At 59.5% G+C, this 27,155-nt stretch overlaps 1 protein-coding gene across 1 annotated transcript; it reads left to right on the top strand.

Moving 5' to 3' along the window:
- Positions 1-267: 267 nt before the first annotated feature.
- On the top strand, positions 268-26,767 carry SLC43A2 (solute carrier family 43 member 2). The gene is made up of 14 exons (XM_063146422.1): positions 268-307; positions 4,236-4,444; positions 9,606-9,843; positions 11,290-11,345; positions 12,315-12,391; positions 15,034-15,126; positions 16,158-16,291; positions 16,615-16,817; positions 17,686-17,832; positions 20,014-20,155; positions 20,671-20,803; positions 21,242-21,315; positions 23,828-23,951; positions 25,275-26,767. Exons 2-14 carry the CDS (start codon positions 4,285-4,287, stop codon positions 25,434-25,436), a joined length of 1,743 nt encoding a protein of 580 aa, XP_063002492.1. The 5' UTR covers positions 268-307; positions 4,236-4,284; the 3' UTR covers positions 25,437-26,767.
- The last annotated feature ends 388 nt before the right edge of the window (positions 26,768-27,155 follow it).

Here is a 27,155-nt window from a genome sequence, read left to right as displayed (position 1 = left end):
GGAGAGCCTGGCTCTGCGCGCGCCGCCGCCTGCTGTTGGGGGGGGGGCTGTCCCCTCCGCGGGCCCGGGCCCTCTGTGCATGCCCAGAGGCGCCCCCGCCGAGGCGGACCGGGCCGGCTCTCCCTCCGGGCCGGGCGTGCCCGGATTGGCGGCAGCGCGGCTGGAAACAGGCCGGGGACCAATCAGTGCCCCGCCTCGCCTCGCCTCCCCCCCTCCGGCCGGCCCAATAAAAGGGCGCAGCAGCGGCAGCCGCGAGCTGGACGAGACCAGACGAAGCGAGAACAGCCGCTGCCGCCGCTCCGAACAGGTGAGGCAGCAAAGCGCGGCCGGCAGGCGGCCGGCGCGGGATGGATGCGGTGCGCGCTCGCTCGCTCTCTCTGTCGCGCGCGCTCACTGGGGCCTCGGGGCTGCCGGAGGCGGAGACGGAGACCGAGGGTGTGTGGGGGGGTCTCTTCCAGGCTCGGGGGGCCTCCTGCCCGCCCAAGCCGGGGCGTCCTCTGCCGCCTTGCCGGTCCCGCTCAGCCGCGCGCCCCCGCCCTTTCCCCGGCTCCTTCTCTCCGAGGCCACCCGAGGGGTCTCCCCGCGCCCGAGATGCAGCCCAGGAAGGTCCCGAGTCTTCTCGAAGAGGCGGGGGGGGGCTGCTAGGTCCTCCCGAGGGTCGCATACTGCCGGTGGGAAGGCCAAGTTGCATCCCTGCAGGACAGGGGGCCGGCTCTATGCTAGACCCTTCACTCCCTACCCCCACCCCGTGGCCCCGTGTAGCCACCTCGGAGCCCACCAGGAAGATGGGGTGCAACAGCCTCTCCCCCGCCCATTCCGTGTGGCCAGGCCTTGGGGTTCGGAAGGGCCACTCACTGCCCCTGACCATGGAGGATCCATCTTGCAGCCATTAAGGCCCAATTGTAGCCGCCCTCAGGCCTCGGAGCCCTCTGCCCTTTTTAAAGTCAGTGGCCATAAACACACACACACACACACTGCAAAGTGCCAACTCTGGTCTGTCCTCAATCTCCCCCCTCCCTCGCCTCCACTTGAGCTTCGTTGGTTACCTGTGTGTCCCCCCCCCCCGCCCAATTCTGGCATTGTGAGAAGGTGTGGAACTCTCTGTCCAGGCTGTGCAGAGTTGTATAGACCTCAGTCATTGTGCCCCTTACCTTTTCTTGTGGGAGCCCCCCTCCCCTCCCCTCCCACGTGATAATCCCGATTGCCCGTTCCTTGCCCAAGGCTCTCCTTTCTGGGCTGAGGGTGGCCACTGCTCGGGCCAGGGCCAGGGCCCTTCCGCCCCCTTTCAGCGCCTTTGCAAGTTCCTCATTTTTGATGGCATCCGCTGAGAGGCCATTTAGGCCTGGATAGCCCAGGCTCTTTTCCTTTGGGGTCCAGTTTGGATGGGGCTGTGGTACTGTGGGGCATGCTTAGCTCTTCCACCCTGCCTGTTTCCACCACTTAAGACCCCCCCCCAAGTTGCTATTAGCCTTGGGGAGGAGACGGCCAGGATCTCTGCCCTATGGCCCGAGCTGTCCACCGTGGCCCCAAGACCCCTTTCCTGGCCAGTGAGCCCCCATCAGTACATAGGCAAACTGCCTCACATTGCACCTTGTCTACATTGAACTTCTTTTGCCATTGGATGCCCCTTCCCTGGGCTTGGAGGGATCCTGCTTTCCCCCACCCTAAATCATTTGGTGGTGTCAGTAAACGTGGCTGCCTCACTGCTGGCCCCTAGTCTTGGCTCATTTATGAACCGGTGGGGGTGGGGGAGCCCTTGCTTGCATTCCTCCACTGTGAGGACGTCTCTTTACGCTTCCTCCTTTTTCCTGTGGTGCTGAAGTTGGTGACGATTTTCCCAGTTAACTTCAAAAGATAACTTAATCAGTATGCAGAAGGAGGACCTAATCATCAACTTCAGGGCTGGCTCTTTCCTGTTGTTTACTCATCTGTAAGAGGAACCGTCCTTGGATCCCATGGCCGATAAGCTGGCTGTGTTGGGAGTGTTTGGGAAGTCCAGGTATCTCACCTCTCACGGGATTGCTCTTGTCTCTGTGTGTCTGTTGACACACGTGAACTCCGCCAAGCTGGACTTCTCTTTGCAGAAGCCACAGGAGCAATCCTGCTGAGTAGGGCTTGCTCTTCTGCGTGCCTGTCTCTGTGAGTTTGAAGGAGGCTCTCCACCCATTCACCTGGGAGGCAGATTAGGCAGAGAGGCCTATGATTTCCTGGCCCTGTTAGCATTCCCTTGGTTACCTTCCTAGCCTCTGGTAAGCTGCATAATCTTCATCCATTTCTGGAGGGACTCTTTGGTGAAGTTCCCCACGCCTTTGGGAACTTGTCAGTTAACTCTAAAACATCAGCCTCTACCTTTATTTTATTTTCTGTTATTGAAAGTTTATTTCTGGTTTTTTAGGGTTGTTGGGGTTTTTTTACAGCATGTTTAATTACAATGGCCCAGTTCCCCCCCTCCCCCGCGCCTAAGTCTATGTTTTGCAGTTTTGCTTGGTTCACGTTGCTTGTTCCAGTTCCGTTCTTATAGGGAAGGGAGAAGGGGTCCCTCTATTTGTTGTCACCTCCCCTGAGAAGAGAGGAGGGAAGGTGGCTGCGCTGTTCCTTCAGGGTTGGTTAGCAGTAACAGGAGCTGCTTAGGTGGATTTTGGCCAGAAAGGCAGCTCCGTGCATCGGCCTTCAAGAGCCCTGGGACTTCTGAGCAGTGCACTAAAATGGCTGGGTTGTGTGTAGCGCCCACCCATGACCCAACATGGAGTGTCAGCAGCAGGCTGGGGAGGGCTGCAGCGAAGGGCATTTTAAACGCCCCTCCACGAAGTCTTGCAGGCCAAAGTGCTGGCCTTCAAGAGCCCAGCTAAGGCGCTCAACCCATCTTACTTATTTATTTATTTATTAATTACATTTCTATACCGCCCAATAGCCGGAGCTCTCTGGGCGGTTCACATCTTCCCCAAGCCCTGCAGGTGTGAGCTTCAGATTGTTATCAGGGTTACCAAGGAGACAAAAGTAGGCAGACTCACAGGTGTTCTTACAAGGAGACTAATTTATTGGCATATTTCAGCACATTCACGCATATTCCAATAAAAGTGGACTAGACTGCGAAAGCTTCCTGCACAAAAGACCCTTCAGCAAAATCTGTACCCCCACCCCTGGGCACAAGAACAATGATAGCATAACTGAACTTGGCATTGCTTAAGTGATTAATTTCACTTTGTTAATAACAAAGCAGCTCTTCTCATCATAAGAATCTATAGCATAAGTCTACATTGTTGTTGATAAACAAGGCACTACTTGGCATTTCTTTGACACACACAAGGATCCTCTTCACCCAGGTGCACTTACTAATTGGATGAAGAGGCTGGAATGTCAGCACGTTAGAGCCTCCAGATACAGTACCAAGCTACATAGATAAGACACCTGCTGTTCTCATGAGATCACTGTAATTGTGCTTTTGACCCCTCTTTCCCATAACACAAAGGAATGTTGCTGACTGGTACAGAAGGCAATAACAGTTTGCTAGCTTAGAAGCAGAAGCAGCCATTCACCCAGAAGCCTTTGTGGGCAGCCATGGTTTGCTAGCCTCCAGGCCATACAGCAGGAAGTCAAAGGGGCAGTTCTAGAGGGAGGGGTGGCCAGGAAGAATTATGAAATGACTTCCATATTCCCTGCTTTCTGAAAGTGGCACATGGGGTGGTGGAGGACACTCAGGATACTGCAACAAAACAGACGAAAAATACATCCAAACCCAGCATGTAGCAGCTGGAAGAAACGGCCTAAGGATTCCGTCCACCTGAAGGCAGAACAAAAAGGCAGGATGGCAGGCACCTCCCTCTTCCTTCCTCACCTCTTCCCCCCCCCCACTTGGCAGGTGTTCTGCTTCCCTTCCTGAAGAGGAACATTCTCCCCCCACCCCGGCATTCTTGCTTGGGCTGGATCTGGACAGGGCTCCGCTTGACCAAACTGGGGCCCTCCCATTCTCTTCTCTCTAAAGCTGTGTTTTGTATGTGGATTGCTTGTCCGGGCACCTTTGTTTTGGATCCTGCCTCTCCTTGCATTGCGTGTTGTGGGGCTGGGATCTGCCCTTTGGAAACCGGAGAGCTTTTGGGAGGGGGGGGGCTGCTGCTCCAACTCCTCTGGGAGCCTCCGTTGGGTGCCAAACGGTCTCTCTGCTCGGCCTCTGGGAAGTGAGGGGCTCCATGCCCAGACGGCTGTTGAGGAGGGGTCTCCCTCTTCCTCTCTTCCAGGCCTGCCTTTTGAAGGACTCCGGGCCTCCTCCCCGCTGCCATCCTCACCATGGCTCCCACGCTGGCCACGGCTCACCGGCGGCGATGGTGGATGGCCTGCACCGCCGTGGTGGAGAACCTGTTCTTCTCCGCTGTCCTCCTGGGCTGGGGCTCCCTGCTCATTATGCTGAAATCCGAGGGCTTCTACTCCTACCTCTGTCCCATGCCAGGTGAGCAAACAGCTTGGGGGCTGCAGGGTGGGGCTATCCTAACCCTGGTGGTTGAAAGGCTGAGTGCCCCAAATCTGAAGCTGAGCTCAACTGGAACCAGCCTTTGCACGGCAAATTGGGAGCTGGCGTGAAAGGGAGCCTCAGGCTGGGGTGTGCCAAGGAGGGAGGGTGGCGCTTTGTGGGGAGGGAGAGCGTAACTTCCTAGCGTAGAGAGGCTTCTTTGCCTTGGAGGCTTTTACTTGAATCCCGGGTATGTAGTGGGAATGCCCTCAGTGCATGCTCAAAGGCACATACCGCATGCTGGCCAAGCCCGGGAAGGAGGCTCCTGGCCTACGCCCTGCCTAGGGAGTCTCGGTTCCATGGACCTGGGCTACAATTTCACCGCCACCTGCCGGGAGCACTGAGTGTGAACTCCAGACCCAGGCAGGGGCAGAAAGCCAGCTCCCCACCCCTGTCTGGCAGTGATCTGCCCCCAGGCTCTCTGATTTGGGGTGGCATCGTTGGTTGTGTGATCGAGTTTCTTGAGCGGACGGCATGCTTGGCCTGGGCTAGCGGAGAAAAGGCCCTGCCTGTTCCATTGCAACATCTCTGAGTCAGCTTGTAAATGGATCTAGAGGGTTGCAGAAGATTAACAGCCCTAGATAGGTTGAAGCAATCGCCAGGACTTTGCGGGCAAGAGAGAAGAGTTTCGCCTCCTGCAAACTTCTCGGCTTGTTTGCTCAGGAATGTCTGAGCCCACAGCTTTTTGGGCGGCTGATTAATTGCTGACGGTCTTAATGCTTATCAGACGTTTGCTAATATCTGAACAGTGCTTGGGATGCTGCCGTTTCGCTTCTGGGCCCGGTGGTTCTGCGCTCGTGGCACACGGCTTCTGAAGTGCGTAGGGCAGCCCCACCTTTTGGCTCCCCGGGTGGGGGGGGCAGTTGCCCTTTGGACCGTTCCGTTCTGCCCTGTATTTGGGCACATGCTGATCCTGCCGCCTCAGCGCTGTCCTGTTTCTTTCCTTGGAAGATGCAACAGTTGTAAAAAAAAGGAGCAGGAACAAGTTCTGAAGGGATCAGCAAAAGATCCCAGCCTGTTGGGACTCTAAAGGTGGATGGGGTGGGGGGTGGGGAAGCTTTCACCAGCGTGACTCCAACACCTCCCCGCCCCGCTCTCCCCTCTGGCACTTTATCAGACTTGCACTTTGGACATCAAGTCAATCTTTCACTGGCCTCACTCAAGCCCCTGGGGGGGAGAGGAGACTCCCCAAGGAGGGAGAACCTAGAGTGGCACCACTGGATTGGGCCCAATGTCCTGCTGGCTCAGGATGATTTGTTATGATTTATTTATTTCTGTGCCACTTTATTTCTGAGCTCGCAAAAAAGATACAAATTCAGGAGCTGGACGCTCCTGTCATGGCTGGTGTGCATGTGTGAGTGAGTGAGAGAGAGAGAGATCTAGCCCCCCCCCCTCGCTCCATGCATCTGCTTCATCCCCTTTGAAAGCCATCTCAGCAGCTCACCAGCACCACGTCTGGAGTGCGTTTGCACCCGCCTCTTCAGCCGTGAAATCAGCCTTCTGGGTGTGTGGTCTGTCCTGACCCCTGAGGGTTGAGAAGGGAGAAGACACAGCCAGAAGGGCTGCTGCCGCCTTGTCGGAGAGGCCACAGGTGGACCTTCCCTCTCAGCTGTTCTTCGGGCATTCATGGACATTCATGGACATTCTTTGGGACCAAATATGACCGTTCCAAAGCGTTTAGTTCTGTGGTATAAATGCTCCTCTGAGTTGCCAGGCCAGGTGGAAGCGGGGAGGCAGCAGAGCCCCGGATCCTCTTTGGGGAAATGTGTGCCCTTGAGGAGGCCTTGGGCCCGATCCAGCTTCAGGGCCCTCTTGAGCTTCTTTTAGAAGCAGAGGGAGAGGCTACACCGGTTGAATTTCTACTTGTGGGCAGCTGTTCAGGAGGGGCTTGCTGCTGTTATCCATGAAGGGGGGCTGGGGGTGTCATTGGGGGCTTCCGCCATAGTCCCCTGGTGCCCCACGTTCTCTAGCTAAACTGGCCCCTCCGTTCTCTCCCTCACCCCCCTGCCCTTACCCGGGACGGTGGGCTCCTCGGATCCTGCATGACATCAGGCAGCTGCAGCAGCAGTGTCACGAGGCTCCCTTCTTCCTCTTCCTCCTCCTCCTCCTCCTCCTCCTCCTCCTCCTCCTCCTCCTCCTCCTCCTCCTGGCTTCTGGGCCGGGGGCTTCTTGGCTGCTGCTGCTGCTGCCCTGGCTCTAGGGGCTGCAGGGAGGGGAGTGGCCTTTTCCTAGAAAAGTGAAGCGGGGGTCCCGCGTCCCCCCCAAGGGCCGCGGGAAACAGCCAGAGGCCTGCTTGCTTGCTGGGCACATTCTACCTGCTGTTCCAGAGCACAGTGGCCGACGAAGCAGGGCCGCACGAGGCTGCACCCTGGGCTGGGCCGGAGGGGACTTTGCCCCCCTCCGAAGGGGGCTGTCTGCAAAAGGGAGGGGGCTGGCTTCGCCCCCCTCCTCAGCTCCCTGGGGACCCCCACCATGCCAGATGGGAGCGGTTCCCTGGGTGTGGCCCCCTGGGCTGGCAGGATGTCCCGCTCCTCGCCTCCCCACCCCCCGCCGTTCCCCGGGTTTTGCTTCTGCTTCTGCCTTCGCCTGACGCTGCACTTTGGATCGCCCTGGCAACCTGTTGAGGCAGCGTCTTCGTGGGCCTCCGCTGGCCGGACTGCTGACTCGGCGGCCCTTATCAGCATGAGCCGCTTTTATCAGGGTGGCTCAGGGCTGCTGGCGCTCATGGCGGGACCTTTTCCTTCCAGGGTGGGGGGAGGGGGAGGCGCTGGGCAGGGGGCTTTGAGCTTGCCGGATTCAAGGCAGGTCAGGGGAGCCCTTTAGGTGTCCGGTTTGCACAGGCCTCCCCAAATTATCCATGCTGATGGAAACTTCCCCCCCACCCACTGAATGGGATTCAAAATGGCAACACAAGAGTTGCAGCGTGGGTGGCGGCGGCTGCCACGCTGGGTCCCCCCTCCCTCCCCCTCCCCCAACATTCCTTGGCATTCTGTACCCCCTCGGTGTGTTCAGTCCTCTCTGAGTCAGTTTTGGGGTCCCCCCCCCGTTGGATTTTTCCAGCTTCTGCAAACCTTAGGTCCCCGAGGCTGCAGACACCCTTCCTCTCCTACACTGTGTGTGTGTGTGTGTGTGTGTGTGTGTGTGTGCGCTGTTTTGCCTCCCTGGGCTTCACCCCTGGTCATGGAGGGAGCATGGATGTACGTACGTCAGGGCCCAGGGCAGCCCTGTGCCATCCGTGCACCTTTTCCAAAACTCAGCACAGCAGGGGGGTGGAGTGGGGTAGGGGGGTGGAGTGGGGTGGGGGGGAGGGGGGCGCTCCTTCTCCCCCATGGTCCTGGTGTGCTTCTCCACCCCCAGCTGCTGTGGGCCTCAGTGGTGCCCAAGGGACCTCCTGCCCCAATGCAAAGCACAGCAGGAGGGGTGGGAGGCTGGGGGGGACGTCTGCCAGAATGCCAATCAAGACCCCTCCCACACACACAATCCCCCCACCCCTTGCCCGATAGCTCAAGTGTGAGAGAAAGAGGTTCTCTGTGCTTGTGGTGCCCTATTTGACCTCCGAAACAGAAGCTGGAGCCCCGAGACCCCCGGGCGAGCCCCTTGGCCAGTGTCCAGGCCTTTGGGCTGAGCGCCCCCCCCCCGTAGCCTTTATTCCCCCCACATAGAGGCCCAGCCCAGCTTCTCAAGGGCAAGGCCTGTCTCTCCCCCCGCCCCAGAAACCGTGTTTCCACTGCAAACAACAGGCTGTTTGTGGCGAAGCGGCCCGGGCTGGTCCCTGCTGCTCTCTGGCCTCGTTGGACACTTGTGGGAAGGAGTGGCAGCCGGGAGATAGAAAGGTACCGAGCGTTCTGTACCCACACGCGCGCACAGCGTTCTCGGCACACAGGCACGCCGACCTGCCAGCCCCCCCCCCCCCGCCTGCAGGCCGACGCTGTTTTGTCTGCTGGCTGGTGTTTGGCCAGCCTTTCCCCTCCATCTGTTTCCTCCGAGCAGCCCCCCTCTGCCTGTCCCAAACTCCCCAAGGCCCGGCCGGCCAGCATGTTTTCCCTGCCTGCCCCGTGTGTTCTTCAGCTAGCTCACTTCATGTTTCTGCAGAGCTGCCTGCAAGAGAGCCCCCCCCACACACACATGTTGCGGGGGCAGGCTCTGCTGGACTTGGAGGCCTTTTGAGCAGCAACGGAGGGGGGAGCGCTTTGCTCAGGGCTGCTGCGACCCAGCCAAAGTTGGGCAGAGGGGTGGGGCGCCGCCTTCGCCCAGCCGAGCCGTGGCTCTCCAGAGTTTCAGGCAGGGAGGGGCCTTCCGCAGCCCTCCTGGGAGGGCCCAGGGGTTGAAGCAGGGCCGGTGGCCTGCCCAGCAGGGCCTCCTGGACTTCCTGGCTGAGACCCTTGAAACGTCCTGGGCTGGTGGCCTCGCTTGGGGGAGTCTTCCTTCTCAGTCTGGATGGCTGGTTTTTTTTTCTTCATCTGGCCCCCCAAGTTTCCCCATACAGTCTGCCCCCTTTCCCCTAACTATGGAGGGGGCAGATTTGGTGGCTTCCCAGCATTTGTACAGGTTTCCTCTTCCTCCCCCCCCCCCCCAGTTCTAAAAGGTTGGACATGGGAGGCCTCTGCTCAGGCTGAGCTCCTGGCAGTAAGAGGCGACCTGTGGCTACTAGCCTTGATGGCTCTGTGCTACCTCCACTATCCGAGGCAGTAAGCCTGTGTACACCAGTTGCTGGGGAACATGGGTGGGAGGGTGCTGTTGTCCTGCTTTGTGGGCCCCTGGTCAGCAGCTGGTTGGCCCCTGTGGGAACCGAGTGCTGGGCTGGATGGACCCTCGGTCTGACCCAGCCTCAGGGCTCTTCTTATAGGTTCTTATGTTCTTAAGAGCTTTAAGGCAGGACACACTGGCGGTTTGGGTTGTTTGGCCCCACCCCCTTGCCTTTGGTTTGCAGCCCCTGAGGGCCACTCTGAAGTGGGACTGGGCCCTTGGGTTGGCTGAAGTGGCGGGCCCCCCGGGAGGTGTTCCGTTGCCACCCACTGGCTTGTCCTGCTGGCGCCCTGTGCCTGTAGGGCTGCCGTGGGGAGGCGGCTTGCGGCTGACGGGGCCCCCTCTCTCCCTGCAGGGAATGCCACCAGCCCTGCCCCCGTGGCCGCCAACCAGTCAGGCGTGGTGACAGTGGCCCCAGTGGGAACTGCGGAGCCGGGGGTGATGCGGATGAACGGCTGGCTGATCTGCAAGGCGCAGGATGAGATGCTGAACCTGGCCTTCACCGTGGGCTCCTTCCTGCTGAGCGCCATCACACTGCCCCTGGGCATCGTCATGGACAAGTACGGCCCCCGCAAGCTGCGCCTTCTGGGCAGGTGAGTCTGAGCGGGTGGGGTGGGGTGGGGTGGGTCAGCGAAAGGAGACTGACGCTGGATGGCTGGGGGCTCTGCGTGCCCGTGGGTGACCCTGGGGCTGGCTCCTGCAGGGGCACACGCTGGCAGCCCCAGCGCCGTTTGAGAAGGAGGCAGTGGGTGGCCGGCCGACCAGCAGGCCAGCCGGCGGGGGATGGTGTGTTTTGCGCCACAGTCCCTCGCTCCTGTGGCTGCCTGCGGGGAGGGCCCCGGTCGCCCCCTCACCTCCATGGACTAGGCAGGATCCGCAGCCTTCCTGCCCCGCTTGAGGGTGCTGATCCAGTACACCAGAAAAGCCCCCCATCTCGGAGCGCCCAAGAAGGGGGAACGGGAGCGGCCCTCTCCAGATCTAGATGGCCTGAGGGCAAAGGGCTTTTGGGGTTGCCAACTGACTGGGAAAAGAGAGTCTGGATTGCTCTTGGGGTCTTAGCAGCCGCTTAACTTGCCCTGGGGAGCGAGCCACCGTGCTGGTTTCCGCAGGTCAAGCTGCTACTAAGGCCGGGGGGTGATGGAGTGGGCCACTTTAAGAGACCTGCTACGCAGCCGGGGTCGGGGAGCTGGGAGGCCACCATGTCTCTGAGGACTGCTCTCGTGGGCTGGCCTTCTCCAAGCCTGCCTCGGTGGGGGTGGGGGTGGGAGTGCCATCCCCAGAGATTTGGGTCGTGGCTTCCTGACCTCCTTGTACTTCCTGGGGACGGACCTTCTCACTTCCAGGTCCAGCTAATCCGGGCTGTGGTGGTTTGTGGCAACTGACCCAAATGTGTGACTGTAGCCAAATTCCTGTGGCCAAACCGGAGGTGTACTGAGGCAGACAGACGTTTGCCGTTTTAAGCATTTCATGGTGGGGTTGAGGAGAGGAAGAGATTTGCCTGGACTATGCTTCTGTTAGCGCCACTGTGTGGAGAAGGGTTGATCCAGCATGGCATCAAGGGTCTGATCCAGCATGGCACTTCTTAGGTTCGTATGTTCTCTTTTGGCGCAAGGTGCTCCTCCTTCAGCACCAGAGGCCTTCCGTTAAAACCAAACGGACAAGGGGCTAGTCCTCATGGCTCTGAAGCTGAATGTGAACCCTTGCAAGCGATCCCGCGTGCCGTTGTGGGTGGCCTCACCCTTCCAGCTACCCTGGCATTAGCCCTGTCGCCCTGATACTACGGAGGAGGAGGAGGAGGAGGAGGAGCAGGAGGGAGCGGCTGGGTGAAGCCCTGTGTTCTAATTGCCTTTCCTAATTGCAGCCTGAATTCATAGCCAAGTGACTCAGCCAGAGGTCGTGTCTTACCCCCTCCTGGGTCTGCTGGTTTGGGGTCTGCTTGGCACCTTGCCAGAAATGAGCACTATCAGGGGGGTTGGGGGAGGGGAGGGTGCTGTGGCGGTGGCTCCTGCCTGTGCTTGACACATCTCCTTCCGCCGCAGCGCCTGCTTCGCCGTGTCCTGCGTGATGATCGCCTACGGGGCCAGCAACCCAGACTGTAAGTGTGGGTCAGGCATGGGGGCGGGTTGGGGGATGGGGCCCAGCGGAGCACGAGGCCGGTTGGGGGTCTGGGCCCAGGGAGCAGGGCTTGGCAGCCACTTTGCGTGATGGTTCTTCAGGTCCTGCCTCCAGCTGGGTCTCCTCCTTGCTGACTTTGTACAGTGGAAATAGTAGGGATATGTCCTACCTTACAGACCCGTTGTGAAGCCAAATGTGAACCGCCCAGAGAGCTCCGGCTATTGGGCGGTATAGAAATGTAATAAATAAATAAATAAATAAATAAAGTAGCCCTTTTAGTTGCCAGTCGAAACAATTAAGAGCAGCAGCAGCCCTCCCAGGCCCGGCTCAGTCCCCAGCCACCTCTCCTGCTCGAGGCGTTGGCCGGGCCCCCTCCGAGACCTGAGAGGGGTGCTGCAGAGAGGAGAGGCACCAGAGCCCCTGCCAGGCATGCAGGCAGCCCCGAGTTTGATCCTGCCCTCTCCTGGGAAACCACCTTGTGGAGCAGGGGATGGGGTAGAGAGGCTGCTCCGGGACAGTGGGGGCGACCCTTGGCCAGGTGGGGGGGTGGTGGTTCTTAGCGTTTCTTGGCATTCGGAGGACACTTCCTGGGCCCGGATGCAACTCTTGGCCTATCCACTTGGGTTGCCTGCTCTGACTGGCCTCTGCCGCTCTCCTGGCTGTCCGGAGGAGGAGGAAGAAGAGGGGCTTCTGTGACCGGCTGATCCTGGAGGTGCCGGGATGGAGCCCAGAAGGGACGTGCCCAGCGCTCTGTGCCATCGGTCCCTCCCTGCCCTGTGGGCAGAGGCCTGGCCTGCCTTTGCTGCGGCCTCCCTCTCCCCTGGCCCCAGGGCGCCCTGCCTCCCCGTGGGGCTCACCTGGCAGCCCTGCCCCCCTGCCCAGGGACCAGCACCTGGCCCTGCAAGTGCTCTGGCCTCTCGCTGAGGGCCTCTCTGTCCTTCCCTCCCAGCGCTGTCGGTGCTGATCTTCATCTCGCTGTCCCTGAACGGTTTTGGGGGCATGTGCATGACCTTCACATCTCTCACGGTGAGTGCCATGCCCGCTCCGGGCAAGGGGGGCCTCTCTGTGGCCTCCCCTTCTGTGTCTCTGCTCTGGGCGGGTGGGGGTCAGTTGGCCCCGGTCCCCTGTGCCCAATTTGCAGGTTCACTCCAAGCCACTGTCAAGGGCTGTGCCCCCTCCCTGCTTCTCTGGTGCCACTGCCCCCCATGGGCTGTCCCCCCCATGTCCCAGTGGGAAGCCCAGAAGCAAAATGGGGGCGAGTGGGGGACAAGAGTCCCCTTCTGCTGTTGCTCCCCGCCAGTGGGTGCTGGGCATCCCTTTCAGCCACCCGGATCAGTCCTGCCGGTGACCTGCCTTTGACTATTTGGGGATGCCTGGTGGGAATGTGTCTGGGGGCAAGTGGGTCGCAGGGCCGTTCCCCAGGGCTCGGCCCCTTCTCCAGAGCGAGCCAGCCAGAGCTCTGTGGCTTCTGGGGTCTGCGGTTGCCGTCGCTCAGTCCGCAGCATGAAGGCTGCAGCTTGCAGGCCAGAGAGCGAAGGGGCCTCTTTGGTGGCTTCTTAGCTTCTGGCTCTTGTTGCCAAGCCAGCAGCTGTGGTCTGCCACTGGGGCTGGCAGATGTGCTCCTTGGCTGGAGGATGAGGATGTTGCAGCCACACCCTGTCGGCGGCTGGGAACGGCTGGAGGGCACAGAAAGTTCTGCAACATTATCATCAGGCCAGAGCCTGCCTTTGAGGAGAAGCTGGCACAAAAGTGAAAGGGCAAGGGCTGGCGGGGCTGAAGGCTGCTGACAGCCGAAGGAGTTTGGGGGGTGGGGCGTGCTGGGGGTGGACAAGCCTCCCTTGGGCCAGCCTGAAGCTTCCCGCCCTCCAACGCTTGCAGGTGTTTAGATCTCTTCCCAAGTGGCTCAGCTATGCTGAACTTGGAAATGCCGCTCTGGTTACAACACACACACCCCAACTGTCCCCAAAAATATTTGGGTTGAGAGTTGGGGAAGGGTAGCAGGTGGGTGGGGTGCTCCCAAGCCTCCTTGCAGGGGCCCCCATGGCTGTGGCAACTGGATTTCTGGAGTGCAGCTACTGGTTTTAGGGGCAGCCATGGGCCTGAGCTGGGAGGAAGAGGCATCGGTGGGCAGGCAGGCAGGCAGATCTCTGTACAGGCCCCAGTTGGGATGAGCTGTTGCTTCTTGCTCCCAGCCCCCCCCCCAGTCTGGTTGCCTTCAAGGGTGGGGTGAGAGAGCTAGCAGGTTAGCCCCTCTCAGTCTGCCAGGTAAGGGGGTGGGGAGTCCACACACCCCCGGGCCACGTGTGCCTCTGCAGTGCAGGCTGGGCTGCGGCACCCCTCCCCTCTCCCAAATGCAGAGCAAATCTGTAAAGCAGCAGCCTCCTCTGCTTTGGGGTTATTTAAGGACTCAGCTGCTGCATTGCATCCCCAGTGCTGCTGCTGCTGCTGCTGCTGCGGAGGAGGAGGAGGAGGAGGAGGAGGAGCAGCTGGGCCAGGTGGAAGAAGCTTCCTCTCCGCCCCCCCCCCCCTGCGATCTTTCCTGCCAGAGAGATCCTCTGCTTTGTAAACAGCAGCTGCAGCAGGTGCCCTCTCTGCCCGTCTGCGGAGTTCCTGGAAAAGGCAGAGGGCTCTCTCTGACTGTGTTTACACGGGAGGCAGCAGAGGCATGGGGAGAGGGCTGGGCACAACCGGACAGGCCCTGGCCACCCTCAGGCCCCTGCCTTTGCTGAGGTCAAGGCAGCCTCGGGCCCTGAAGCCCCTGACCGCTGCCTTGGGGGAGGGGGGCATGGGGGAAGCAGCCCTGGGGGCTGGCTTCTTTTAAGAAAATGCTGCTCGTTTCCCCCCCCCCCCATCTGCTGTGCAGAGGTGATGCTCCCACTTCTTTTCCCACTCCCCAATTGGCGCCCCTTCCCCTGCATGTCCTGTATAAAATGACAGCGTTATGGGGGGGGGGGAAGGGGGGGAGAATGGGTCTCTACTCGGAATTGAATAATTAAGTGGGGTGAGAAACCAGGAAAGCAGGTTTAGTCATCGGTGGAGGAGGGCAAGTTCAGAGCCAGGCCGGCTGGCCCAGCTGCTGCTACTGCTGCTGAGGCAACAACCCCACGTCGGTTGGTCAATGGGTGTTTTGCACATCCTCTGAGAGCTGGAAGTGTCTCATCCAGGCAGCTCTGCGCCCTTGACTCACACACACACACACACACACCCGCTGTCAGTGATTTCTCACATGGGCCAGATCAGGACTGATTCTTGGGAAACTTCAGCATCTGCCTTCTGGCCTCAGACTATTTCTCCATCTCACCCAGAACTGCCTGCTTTGCCTATGACATAGCTGGATCAGGGCGGGGTGGGTGGGAAGGAAGCAGGGAAAGAGATGGACATGGAGGAGACCCCTGCTCAGGTGCAGAGCCGGCTGGTTGTGGCAGACAACTTTCATCTCTTTCTCTGTAAAACATCTGCCTCCAGCTAAGATACAAAGACCCCCCCAACTGCAGCCAAAGCAGCCCTCGAACCCGGAGCAATGGGGCTGGCTGCATGTGGAACCTGACCCCCTCTGCCCCTGGGCACGCTTGCTGCCCTGCTTGCCGGCCCCTTTGCTCTCCGCACGGCCCACCTGCAAGCAGCCTCTCAAGCGCCTCTCCTTCCTTCCTTCCTTCCTTCCTTCCCAGCTGCCCAACATGTTCGGTGACCTTCGCTCCACCTTCATCGCCCTCATGATTGGCTCCTACGCCTCATCGGCTGTGACCTTCCCAGGAATCAAGGTAGGCGGGCGGGTGGGCGGACAGGTAGCTGCAGGTGTGACCCAGGCATGTGATGTGGCTCCTTTGCCAAGGGCCACGAACAACTGTCCGGGCTGGTGTCCGGTTACTCCCTAGTGATTGGAACGGCCCCAAACCGCACGTTGTGCCTGCAGCTCCTGCTGTCTGTTGAGAGTGAGAGAATCTCTCTGGGTCTGGAGCAGCTGCTTTGGCCACGCGATGAGGCAGAGCACCACGTCTCAACCCTGGCAGTACCCATCTCTGCCCCCCCCCCCCGCAGCCTCCTTGCCCCAACCGGTGAATATCCTTGTCCTCTTGGGCAAGAGGGGTTGGACTTGATGGCCTTATAGGCCCCTTTCACACTATTCTGTGATTCTAAGAGAGGGAGGGGGTTGAGCGGCACAACTCCCCCACCCCGCCCCAAATCAGAACACAAAGGTTTATGGAGTTACATTTATTAACTTCTGCAAATAAGCATAGAGCTGCAGCTGGGAAAATAAAGCCACAAAAAACTTCCCCCAAACTTTGTATACTTGCCCTTGGCTGACTCAAGGGGCCACAGCTTGCTGAGCGTCGCTAGCTGCCTCTGCTGGACCCAAGAGCCCTGGATTGATCCCCTCCCGCGAACGGGGCCACCTGAGCCCTTGGCAAGGGCAGCATGTGGAACTCAGAGTGGGAAGTGACGTGTGCCGCAAACCCACGGGGAGGAGGCATTTACGGGCGCCGAAACCTGAAGGGGAGCCGGTGCACCTCCTGTGCTGCTCGCCCCACCCCACCCTCCGACATGCCAGGCTCAGTGCCTTGGGCTGCAGGGCTTCAGGGCCTGTTGTTCCCATCCCATTGCCCCACATTTCCTTTAGCCTGGAGATGCGCAGGCGGTCCCCGGGCCCTTCTGTGTGCAGAGTGAGTGTTCTGCCTTTTACCCAGGGTAGCCCCAAAGAGGACGCCCCTCCCCAAGTTCGGGCCGCCACCGTGCCCTGTGTGAGCTTTCCGGAGGCCCAGTGGGTGACGACAGCCGTTCCTTTCCTTCCCAGGTGATCTATGACTTTGGGGTCTCTTTCATCCTCATCCTGGTGGTCTGGGCCTGCTGCGCCGGCCTTGTCTTCTTGAACTGCTTCTTCAACTGGCCTCTGGAGCCCTTCCCGGGCCCGGAAGACATGGACTACACGTGAGTGGCTGGCCCGTTCCCTCTGAGGGAGAGCCACACTGGGTGCGCAGTGCGAGGGTTCCTCCGGGGACAGCTGTGCAGGAGATGGGCAGAGGTCCACCAGGATGGTGCAGAAGCCCTTCCCGGTGGCGGTGGTGGGGCTGCCCGTGGGGTTTCCACTGTGGCCAGCCTTGCTTCATTGGGCCCTCTCTCCCTCCCATGCTGCCTTCCACTAAGCCTGTGACCCTAAACCCCCTCGCGGCTAAGTGCCCCCCTTTTGGGACCTGCCAGGTGCAGAGCAGATGGAGAGCCAACGCTCTGCCTCCCTCTCTCCGGCTGGGCAGGGTGAAGATCAAGTTCAGCTGGCTGGGGTTCGACCACAAGATCACTGGGAAGCAGTTCTACAAACAGGTGACGACGGTGGGCCGCCGCCTCAGCGTGGGCAGCTCCATGAAGAGCAGCAAGGAGGCGGCCGTGCTACAGGAGGGCCACAAGCTCTGCCTCTCCACAGTGGACCTGGAAGTCAAGTGCCAGCCGGACAGTGCAGGTGAGGCCCGGGAGCGCTCAGCAGGCCCCTGCCAGGAGCCACACTCACTGAACGGGGGTGGGTGGGCGGGTGGGTGCCAAGGGAAAGCGCAGCAGCGGGTTCTGTGGTGCTGGTTCCGCCATGCCGGCTGGTTTGTTCTGAGCAAATGGGCCACCCTTGCTGCTGCTACTGCTCTCCACACCTAGAGGCAGGGTGGAGGGCAAGGGGCCACCCCGAGCAAGGCCCAGGCCCCCCGCTTCTCCATTTCCTTGGAGCCAAGGGTCCAGGGCAGGGTGGATTATTTGATTTAAATCATGATTTAAATCACGATTTATTTGATTTAAATCACGATTTAAATCGCTACTCAGAAAGACTCGATTTAATCATGTGACTCCCCCACCCTTTCCTCGCTATATTTTACACAACTCAGCTCAGAGTTACCAAAGACTCATTCTTGCTGGTATAATCTTAATATTTACAACCAGATGAAGGTTTCATTTTTAGAATAGCAACTTTTCAGATTAGTTTTACAGTTATATCAAAAAAATACTGATTTGGCTATACTATTAGAAACACATCATAGATAGTTCACCTCGCAATAATTTCATAATTATCTATCTCCAGTTTAATAGGTTAATCATTCATTGTCCAGATCTCGCCTGGGGCACCAACTGGCGAGGGGAGACACTTCTCTCTCGGCCTCGGCTTTCTCCCTAGACCAGAGAATGTACCATTGGGGTGCGGTGCAAAGCGCTTCAATGCTAAAAATCCACTGTGTGAATCTTCAGTATTTTTAGGGTTTCATTTGACCATGGCCAGCACGAGCCAGTTTGGCAGATGGAGATCTGCAGGCCAGCAGCTCCGGCTGATGGTGTCCCTTCTGTTGCAGCCTCCCCGTCGTTCATGCACAGTGTCGTGAGCCCCATCCTGCTGCTCAGCCTCAGCACCATGTGTGTCACGCAGCTGCGGCTCATCTTCTACATGGGCGCCATGAACAACATCCTGGAGTTCCTGGTGGACGGTGATCTGGAGACAGGTCTGCTTTTCCCCTCTCAAACTTCTGAGGCAGCGGAGGTGTCTCTCGCCCTGCCTGGGTGGGTTCTGGTGGCTGGCCAGCCACCGTTCGAACCTTGGAAGGGCCAAAAAGTCTTGCTTCTCTCTCGCCAAAGTGGAAGGTAGATCTCCCTGCCTCTTGGGCCTTGAGGAGCAAGGGAGCAGCCTGTCGTGTCAGACTGTAGGCCCATCGAGTCTTGGTTCCAGAGATTCCTTGAGCCCAGGTGTGTGTGGCAACTGGTGGGCCTGCAGATGTTTTGGCCCCAACCAGCATAGCCAATGGGGTGCCCTCCTGCAATTCCGTGTCTTGTAGCACTTTCCCAAGACGGAGGGGCTTACATGGTGTAGGGAACAGGGCCCATTCCGTCAAGAGCGACAGGTGCAGGTGGCCCAGCCTGGGACAGCCTTTGTGTCCCCCCCACCCGAGGCCTGCCGAATGTTGCCGGGTCCCTGCCTGTGCTCCAAATGGGCAAGATGACCCAGCCGGGCTAATTTCAGCCAGGTTTCCATGACACACTTTCACGTGTCGCGTCCTCAGGTTCACGGAGTTTAGTTCCTTGTGGAATGTCTGGAGGCCTCCTTCTGTCCGTCTCCGGGGAGAGTGGCTGCTTGTGGGGTGGGAGGGAGGGAGGGGAGGAGATGCAGCTGGCCTCTTCTCCTCCTGGTCATGGGATTTTTGGTCTCTTGTGTCCCATCCCCCCCGCCTGCCCCGGCTCTGGCTCCCCAAAGCAAAAGGAGAACAACACTGATGTCACGGTGGCTGAGCTTGGGGGCCTCTGAGTCAAAGCTCGTATTTATAGCTCCTGGATGGGAGCCAGACAGGAAAGGGAGACATTTACATGTGCGGGTTGTTTGCCTTGTGCATCGCAGGACGAAACCATTTGTGTTGTGCGTAGCACGGTCCAGTTTGGGCTTGTTAGGTCTGGAATCTGAGAAGCAGACGGATCGAGAGGTGCTTTCATGAACAACAACTAGGAGGCGTGCTGGAGGAGGGCGGGAGGGAGACAGGCTCTGGGCCCCCCTCTAAGCTGCCCCCCCCATTTGCCTCCCTCCTGGATGTCTGTGGCTGAGGGGCACTGCCCTGCCTGCCCACCTCTGGGTTTTGAGAGCCAGCGTCCCTCCGCAGGGCTCCGGGCGGCTGCTTGTTCACTGCAGGCCCTTTTCTGCTCCTGCCACGGGCCCGGAGTCCAGGCCCAGCCCTTCTGCTCCTGGAAGTCAGCGTGAGGAGGCCCACAGGGCACCACCAGTGCTGCCACAGTTTCCCCTCAGGCTCTGTCTTTCACCAGCGCCCCACAAAGGAAGCGAGTGAGCCAGTGCAGTGTTTATGTAGACAAGGGAAAGGGGGCTGGGACCAGCGTAGGGCCATGAGAGCGAGGGCAAAGGAGACACGCGTGCAGAGCGCAGTTCTTCCCTCCACGCAAGGAGAAGACGGGCCTTAGCTTGGAGCTAATCCTGCTGGATCCCTGGTGCGCTGAAAGGGTGCTGGCTGAGTTCTACCATGGGAGCCTGGAGTTCCCCTTGGGGTAGAAGTGAGGGTGCTTTAGCATCACACTGGGAAGAAAAATGCAAGGCGAACGGGTGGGTGGGCAAGCCACTGACCAGGACCGGGACATTCTGTTCCTGCCCCCCCGTCCATTTGTGCTGGGCTCCTGGACCTGTCTTTCATAGGCTGAGCCTGGTCCTGGCTCTGCTGGCGCAGGAAGTGGGCATTTTGGGTAGGAGTCCTTTGGGTGAGGAAGGGTGGGAGAATAAGGACCCATCTCAGGAAGGGGCGGATATCCTTCCTTTGTATTTCGGGAGCACCCGATCTTGCTCTCTCACCGCAGCAGTGGTGGGGCTCCATTGCCCAGAGAGGCTCCCTCCCAGGGATCCTGGACCAGTCGTGGCTTTTGGAGGACAAAGCGTGTGCTCCTTTCAGTATATACGTGGTGCACCTGTCCTAGCCATTCCTGGTGGGAAGAGAGCCCTCTCTGCCAAGCGCTGTGGGGAGGGAACCAAGCCGGGGGTGCGCCTGGCCCAGGCCCTCTGGGGACTTGCCCGACTTCCTTTCTCTCTGTCTCAACCCTGCTGGGCGCTTTGGCCCTGCTGCGAAGGGGTTCAGCCGGCGCTACCGCCTTGTGTGGGGTGTGGGCTCTGACCGGGCCCTTCCCCTCCCCCCTTCCAGTGGGCCTGTATTCCTCCATCTTCGGCGTCTTGCAGCTGCTCTGCCTGGTGACAGCCCCAGTGATTGGATACATCATGGACTGGAAGCTGAAGGAGTGCGACGACGACGGCCCCGACGAGACGGATGAAGCGGACGCCTGCCAGTAGGTTGCTGCCCCTCCGGCCGCGTGGGGAGGATGCTCTGTCCGCCTGGCCCCCTCCTGGAGGCCGACCCAGTGTAGCCGGCTGAGGCTTCTTCCCAGGGCAAACGGTTCCCTAACCGGAATACGAGGCTGAGGTGCAGTCGGGTCACTGGGCCGGCATTCCTGGCGGACTCATAGAATCATGGAAGGGGCCTATAAGGCCATCAAGTCCAACCCCGTAATTCCCTGCTGACCTTGAAACGGGGAGAGGCTGTGGGTGGAGCGGGGTGGTTGTGGGGGAAACTTGCTGTTGTGAGCAGCTGCACCCTCTGGAGGAATGGTCCCTGCAGAACAGGGTTGGTTGTGGAGGAACGGGCCGAGAGCGCCAGCCTGGGCGGCCCTCCTCCGAGGCTCTGGGCAGAAGCTGCCTGGCCCCTGGGTCTTCCTGCTGGGGAAGAGCTGGGGCTGTGATCTGAGAGCAATGCCGCCTTCTGCTGGGCCCTCGCCAGCCCCCTGTGACGCCTCTTCCTCTCCAGGGGTGGCAAGAAAAAGAAGCGGCGGGACCGGCAGATCCAGAAGATTACCAATGCCACCAGGGCCTTTGTGTTCACCAACCTCCTGCTGGTGGGCTTTGGGGTCACCTGCCTGATCCCCAACCTGCCTTTGCAAGTGAGTCCTGAGGGAGAAAGCGGCCGAGGGAGCCACCCTGGGCAAACGGAACGGAAGCACCACATAGGCAAGCGCCGGACCATGGGGGGCTCACCCCAGTTTCCAAGCACCCCAGAGAGCTGGGCCTTGCCGGTGGCTCCCAACTCCTTGGCCTGTTCTTCCAGTGCCCTCCTCCCCTCTCTGGGCCTGTTTAGCCAGCAGACAGACAACATGCCCCCAGCTGACCAGGGCTTTGTCCTGGAATGGTGCTTCTGTGGGCGGGACGGCCTTCCTGCCTGGGTGGGAGAGGAGGTGCCTACTGCTGGGAGGAAAGTTCAAGAGGCAGTTGTATTTGCAGGGGTGGGGGTGGGGTGTGCGTACGTGTGCATGCGCACAGCAGAGTGGGTTGGGAGCCCACCCCATGCCACCTTTTCAGGGTTGTTTGTCTCTCTTTTCCAGATCCTTTCCTTCATCTTGCACACCATCGTGAGAGGGTTCATCCACTCAGCCATGGGAGGTCTCTACGCAGCTGTGTAAGCCCCGCGCCGGCCTCTGTAGCGTCCCCGACAGGCCTTGAGCTGTGTGTTGCCTCCAGCTCCTGCCTGGGGCTTGCTGCTGCTGCTGCCGGTGGCAACCCCCATTCTGTTTCCACGGCATCTGGTTCTAAGCTGGGAGGCGCCCATTTCCCCTGATTTCTGGGTCACATTTCTCTGGATTAACTGATTAGTGGTTGTGCCTCCAGGGTTTTGGCCTGCTGCTCTGCTCATTGCTCATGAGAAGTGTGGGGAGCATGACCCACATACTTTTATCCTCTCCGCTTTCTCTGATGCAAGCCCTGATGACACCCTTGGTTTCTGTCACGGCATCCCTTTCTGGAGCAAAACAATTTCCTAATAACGGGCCCAGCCCTTGGTGCTGAGCACTCTGTCCCCGCCCCCGGCGTTGTTTCCTTGTGTGTGTGTGTGCTTGCCTGGAGAGTCCCGGCTTGGCCAGTGTCCCCTGGCAGGCCCTGCTGCACTGGGTTTTGCTTCCTCTTCTTTCCCGTGCCACCCTTGTCCACCAGATACACAGGCTGCACACGGGAGCTAGATCCAGTTTCAGCCACCCCAACTCGCGCTCTCCTTGTGTGACGAAACATATTCATATTCTATCAATGAGGGCGTTGGTCCCGCTCCAGCTCTTCTGTTCCTCAAACGCACGGTTGCTCAATGGCAGGCGGAGGGCAGCGCTTCCCTGCCGCCTTTCCCAGGCTCCTGCTTCCCCTTCGCAATCTCAGCACTCAGCCGCCGGCGGTGCCCTCCTGCCCCGGGAGCAGCAGAGCCTGTTTGTCCTCAAGTGGGGAGCATTGGCCTGGCGGCAGGCGAACGCCTCCCAGGCTCCTTCATGCCCAAGCAGGCTTGAGGGAGAAGGCCCAGGGTGGCAGCTGGGCCCGGGCCCAGTGTGCTGCTCCAGACAACTACAGATTTCTCCGGGCCTGGCTTCCACATCAAGCGGGCTGAGGACGGCGGGCCAGACCGCACCCCTGACTTGGCCAGCCGGGCTGACGTCGGAGGAACCTGCTTCCTGCTCAAGGTGCTCAGGGTTGGGGCTTGAACGACTGGGCCACAGGTGCCAACTCCCATGGAATTGTGCACCCGTGGCCTTCCCAGAGACCCTAGGGGCGGCACGGAAGAAGACTGCACTCCCAAGGACTCTCCTGGGGCTGCTAAACATGACCAGACCAGTTAACCATTAGTGACATTGGAGGAAGCCGAGGCCAGGCCCTTTGCAAGCGCCCGGTGGCGGAGCGGTTTTCGCTTCCGCTTCAAAGACAACGCGAGCACCCAGCCAGGCCCCCTTTCTTTCTTTCTTTCTTTCTTTCTTTCTTTCTTTCTTTCTTTCTTTCTTTCTTTCTTTCTTTCTTTCTTTTTGCTTAGACTCCACCAAAACTATCTGTGGTCAGTTCCTGCCTCCTTCAGCACAGCTTCCCTCCCATGTTCTCAGCATCCCCCAAATCCTCCTCCCCCCACCAGGGGAGCTCCGTCTCTGCCTGGACAGGGCCAGAATGGCAAGGCAGAACTTGATGGGCCTGAATCTGAACGCAAAGTGCAATGAACACATGGAGCTCCCTGGAAGCCCCAGGAAGAGCTGCTGGCTCAGAGGCCTCGAGCCAGCTGGACAAAGAGAAAGGCCCCCCAGGGAGCGAGGGGGCACACTTGCGGATGGCTCTTCGCCACGGCTGCCCCACAGAGGCTGTGTGCGGCAGGGCATTCTGCTTCTGCAGCCCCATGGCTGCGCTGGGAGGGCAAAAGCCAGGCCCTGCTTTTCCAGCTGGGACTTGACCAGGTGGACCCTCCTTGGCCTGAGCTGGCCAGCTCTCCTTAGGCCTTTGGGGCAGGGGTCTCCGGGGGACATGTTTGGCATTTCGTAAAAGAAATTGGCTGCTGTAGGAGTGCGTGGGGCTAGCCGCAGCAAAATTAGCCATGCCCCCTGAGCTGCCTGTGTGCGCACGTGTGAACATACACCCTGCCTGCCTGCCTGCCTGCCTGCCTGCCTGCCTGCCTGCCTGCCTGCCTGCCTGCCTGCCTGCCTATGTCCGGCCTCCTCTGGCTCTTCTCTCTTTCCCTCCTCTTCCTGATCTGATTCCTCTCTTTCTGGCTTTCCTCCTCTCCATCTAGCTCCTCTCCTACCTTCCATCTCTCTGGCTCCCACCCTGTCTCTTTCTCTGCCTTTTCCTTCCCTCTCTGACTCCCTCCCTCCCTCCCTCCCTCCCTCCCTCCCTCCCTCCCTGCCTTCCTCCCTCCCTGCCTGCCTGCCTTCCTTCCTTCCTTCCTTCCTTCCTTCCTTCCTTCCTTCCTTCCTTCCTTCCTTCCTTTGGAGAGGGGCTGTGCTCTCCTCCAGCTGTTTTTTGGAAGGGGCCCACTTCTCACCCTGGACGAGTGAGTGGGGCAAGTGGTCTGTTCCCTGGCTGGGGGCCAGGCAGGGGGGCTTGACGTGAGCCCCTCGGTGGTTGCCCTATGCCTCCTGTGCCCTCTCAACCTGGCCCACCCTTCTTTGCCTTGGCAGGTACCCCTCCACCCAGTTTGGCAGCTTAACAGGGCTGCAGTCCCTTGTCAGCGCCCTCTTCGCCCTCCTGCAGCAGCCCCTCTTCCTGGCCATGATGGGGCCCCTGGAAGGAGACCCTCTCTGGGTAAGTGATGCCAGCGTGGCGGCAGCTGAGGAGCAACTGGTGGACGGATCCAGGGAGCTCTTCCCCTCTCCAAATATTTTTAAAGAGGAAAGACTTGGGCAGGGCAGGGGGAGTGAGAATGCTCACCCCTCCAGCTTTTTCTCAGCTCATAATTCTCCCCACCCCCACCCCAGCCAAGGCCATCTTCTCCCTACTGGTGTCTTAACTTTTCCCTGAGCCAGCCTCGCTGCTCTAAATAAATAAATAATAATAATAATAATAATCCCCGCCGGCCATCAGAGTTCTTCCAGGAACAGCACAGGGGCTTAGGCCACCTGAAAGGCGGCCAGGGAGCTGGAGGCCCTGGTGGGGGAGCTTTCGTCCGGCGTGCTGCAAATGGACTTTGCTTTGTTGTGGCCTTCGCACGGGGAGCCCCTCTGACTTCGTCATGCTTCGAGGTGCTGAGAAACAGCCGAGCCCTCCTGGCCCTGCTTGCTGCGCTCCTGGCTAGTTTCCCAGAGACCACGTTGTTTTTGTTTACGCGGCGGATCACCTGGCACCTCGCTGGGAACAGCTGAGGGCTGGAGCGTGGAGCCCTCCTGAATCACGGCAGGGAGCGGAGCATTGCCAGAATGACGCTTGCGAATGCCGCCGGCAGGAGCTGCTCTGCTCAGCGGGAGGCGTCACGGAGGAGTTCTCCTCCTCTTGCTCTGGGAGGGGACAAAGTTTCCCCAAAGCATTTTTGCGCAGAAGCAGCTTGACAGCACCAGCAATTTGCTGGGGGGCAGGGGACAAGCATTCCCTCCTCAAGAGCCAGGGGCCTGTGGGGTGCCGGTGCCATCTTACGAGGGGGTTGGCATCTCCCCTTCCTGCCCCTGTGCAGAAGGGAGGGAAGGGGGCTTCTGCCCTTCTGGGTCTTGGCCGGCTCACCAGTCAGCTATCGCTGAGTCCAGAATCCTGAGGGGAGGTGCACCTGGCCACTGTGCCCCCCCCCCCCCGGGCAAATAGCCTTGCGCAAGGCTGTTGGGGCTGCCTGTCTCTGGGCTAGCGTCAACCATTTCTCTCCTCACCTGGAAATCTGAAGTGCTCATAGTTCAGCTTTGCCACGGCACATCCAAGGTGGCAATCCTGGGCCGGTTGGGGCAAGGGTCTGGCTGGTGGGAGGCCCTACGGCACCTTTGTGCAGGCCTGGCGTGGGGATCTGTGGGCCCAGGGAAGTCCCTGGGAGGGAGGCCAGCCTGAGAGCAGGAGGGTCGGGTGGGTGGAAAAACCGGAGGGAGGGCAGGCCATCCAGCCCCTCCCTCCCCTCATCCTGCCGCCTCTTCCTTCTCTCTACCCTGCCAGGTCAACGTGGGGCTGCTTGGGCTGAGCCTGCTGGGCTTCTGCCTGCCGGTCTACTTGATCTGCTACCGTCGGAGGCTGGAACGGGAGAGGCAGCAGCAGAGTGATGACGCCAAGCTGTTCCTCAAGATCAACGGCACGCCAACCCAGGAAGCCTTCGTGTAGGCCCTTCTTGCTGACTCTGAGCTCCCTCTGGCAGGCGGGCCCTGCACTTCCACCGGTGCAGCCTCAGCTCTTGCCTGGCCCTCCTCCCCTTCCTCCACCCATGCCTGTGGCTCGTGCCCACGGCAGCCTCCTGAGCCAGAAGGCTGCTCACGTCTCTGTTCAACGGCACGGGCAATTTCTACAATGCTCACCCACACCCACACAATTCGACGCCTCTTCTGCTTCCTCAACTGGATTGTGGGGGCCCCTGTTCTCACAGGACCTTGCTGTTGTTGGCCCCAGAGAGGCCTGGTCCCACACGGGGGCTGCCTGCTTCACAAGTGGAACGGAAGCAAACCGACTTTGCCTGGTGGCCTTGAATGGAGGGCGCCTGTCACACACACACCCGCCCCGCTTCTCCCGACACAAGGGCCTCCTTGCTTGTGTCTGTGCAGGCCGTGGATCCTCTCCGTACACTCGACCATGGGCTGCTCCAGAGGCCGCCAAGCGCATCTCCTCCTGCTGCCTGAAGGAGGAGGACGCGGGCCAGGAGCAGCCAGAAATGCACTGCAACCGGAAATGAATGTATGGACTCTTCTGGATGCCAAAGGAGGCTTCTCCTCCTGCTCTGCCCCAGGGAGAGAGGCGGGGGCGGTGCTGTACTTTCGGCCTCAGAAGGTGGAGTAATGCTGAATGTGCAAAGCCCCCCTCCCCCGCCTTTCTTTTACCCGGGGCTTCTGAAGAGCAGCGGCTGTAAACTCCCCAGCAGGGTGGGGTCCTGGGTACCCAAGCATGTCCTGCAGTCCAGCTGGTCTGGAGCTTGGCTGGCTGGCTGGCTGGGAGGGCAGGGGGGTCTAAGCTGGCTGCTGAGCCGACTCTGCTGAGTGATACTTGTGTGTGTGGCTGCCCTGGGGGCGAGTTACAGGAGGGCCCTCAAGTGGGGCAGCCTTGACCGGACCTCTTCTTCGACAGCACATGCTGGCCGGAGGTGGGGAGGAATTCCCTGCGACCCCCACACGGGGGTGGGGAGGGGAGAGAAGAGGCAGCCCATGGCTAGGTCACCCTTGGAGAGCCAGGGCTCCTGTGTCACAGCTGCTACCATCTTTGTGCTCCACGCTGACTTTTCCCTGCTGCCTTTCCTGTGAGGGACAGTTTCCCTACCATTGGCCCGGCCCGGGCCGCTGGAGAAACAGCCGTCCCTCCCTGCCTCCAGCATGGGCAGCCTGGTGGAGCCGCTGTGCCCCCTGGTGGCGAGAAGCCTCTTCGGGGGCAGGAAGCCACCAACTCTCCGGCAGCTGCCACGGCCCTGCCTGTCTTGTGTGCTCTGAAAGCCAGCCCCGCTGTCTTGTCTCTTGAGAATTTGATACATAAACTGTTTAAGGACATGTTTTCTGTGTTATTATTATTATTATTATTATATTTATTTATTTATTTATTTATATAGCACCATCAATGTACATGGTGCTGTACAGAGTAAAACAGTAAATAGCAAGACCCTGCCGCATAGGCTTACATTCTAATAAAATCATAATAAAACAATAAGGAGGGGAAGAGAATGCACCAAACAGGCACAGGGTAGGGTAAAACTAGCAGTATAAAGTCAGAACAAAATCAAGTTTTAAAAGCTATAGGAAAAAGAAAAGTTTTTAGCTGAGCTTTAAAAGCTGCGGTTGAACTTGTAGTTCTCAAATGTTCTGGAAGAGCGTTCCAGGCATAAGGGGCAGCAGAAGAAAATGGACG

Source organism: Elgaria multicarinata, chromosome 22 (assembly GCF_023053635.1).
Source record: "Elgaria multicarinata webbii isolate HBS135686 ecotype San Diego chromosome 22, rElgMul1.1.pri, whole genome shotgun sequence".
NCBI lineage: Eukaryota > Metazoa > Chordata > Lepidosauria > Squamata > Anguidae > Elgaria > Elgaria multicarinata.
The sequence above is the reverse complement of the archived record's forward strand: the minus strand, read 5'-3'. Positions and strand labels throughout refer to the sequence as shown.

What these genes read in the sequence shown, in the direction of transcription:
- SLC43A2 (XM_063146422.1), top strand. Translation starts at nt 4,285, where the DNA reads ATGGCTCCCACGCTGGCCACGGCTCACCGGCGGCGATGGTGGATGGCC. An exon ending in TGACCTTCCCAGGAATCAAG is followed by an intron (nt 15,127 to 16,157) that starts GTAGGCGGGCGG and finishes TTTCCTTCCCAG; the next exon opens with GTGATCTATGACTTTGGGGT. An exon ending in GGACGGTGATCTGGAGACAG is followed by an intron (nt 17,833 to 20,013) that starts GTCTGCTTTTCC and finishes CCCCCCTTCCAG; the next exon opens with TGGGCCTGTATTCCTCCATC.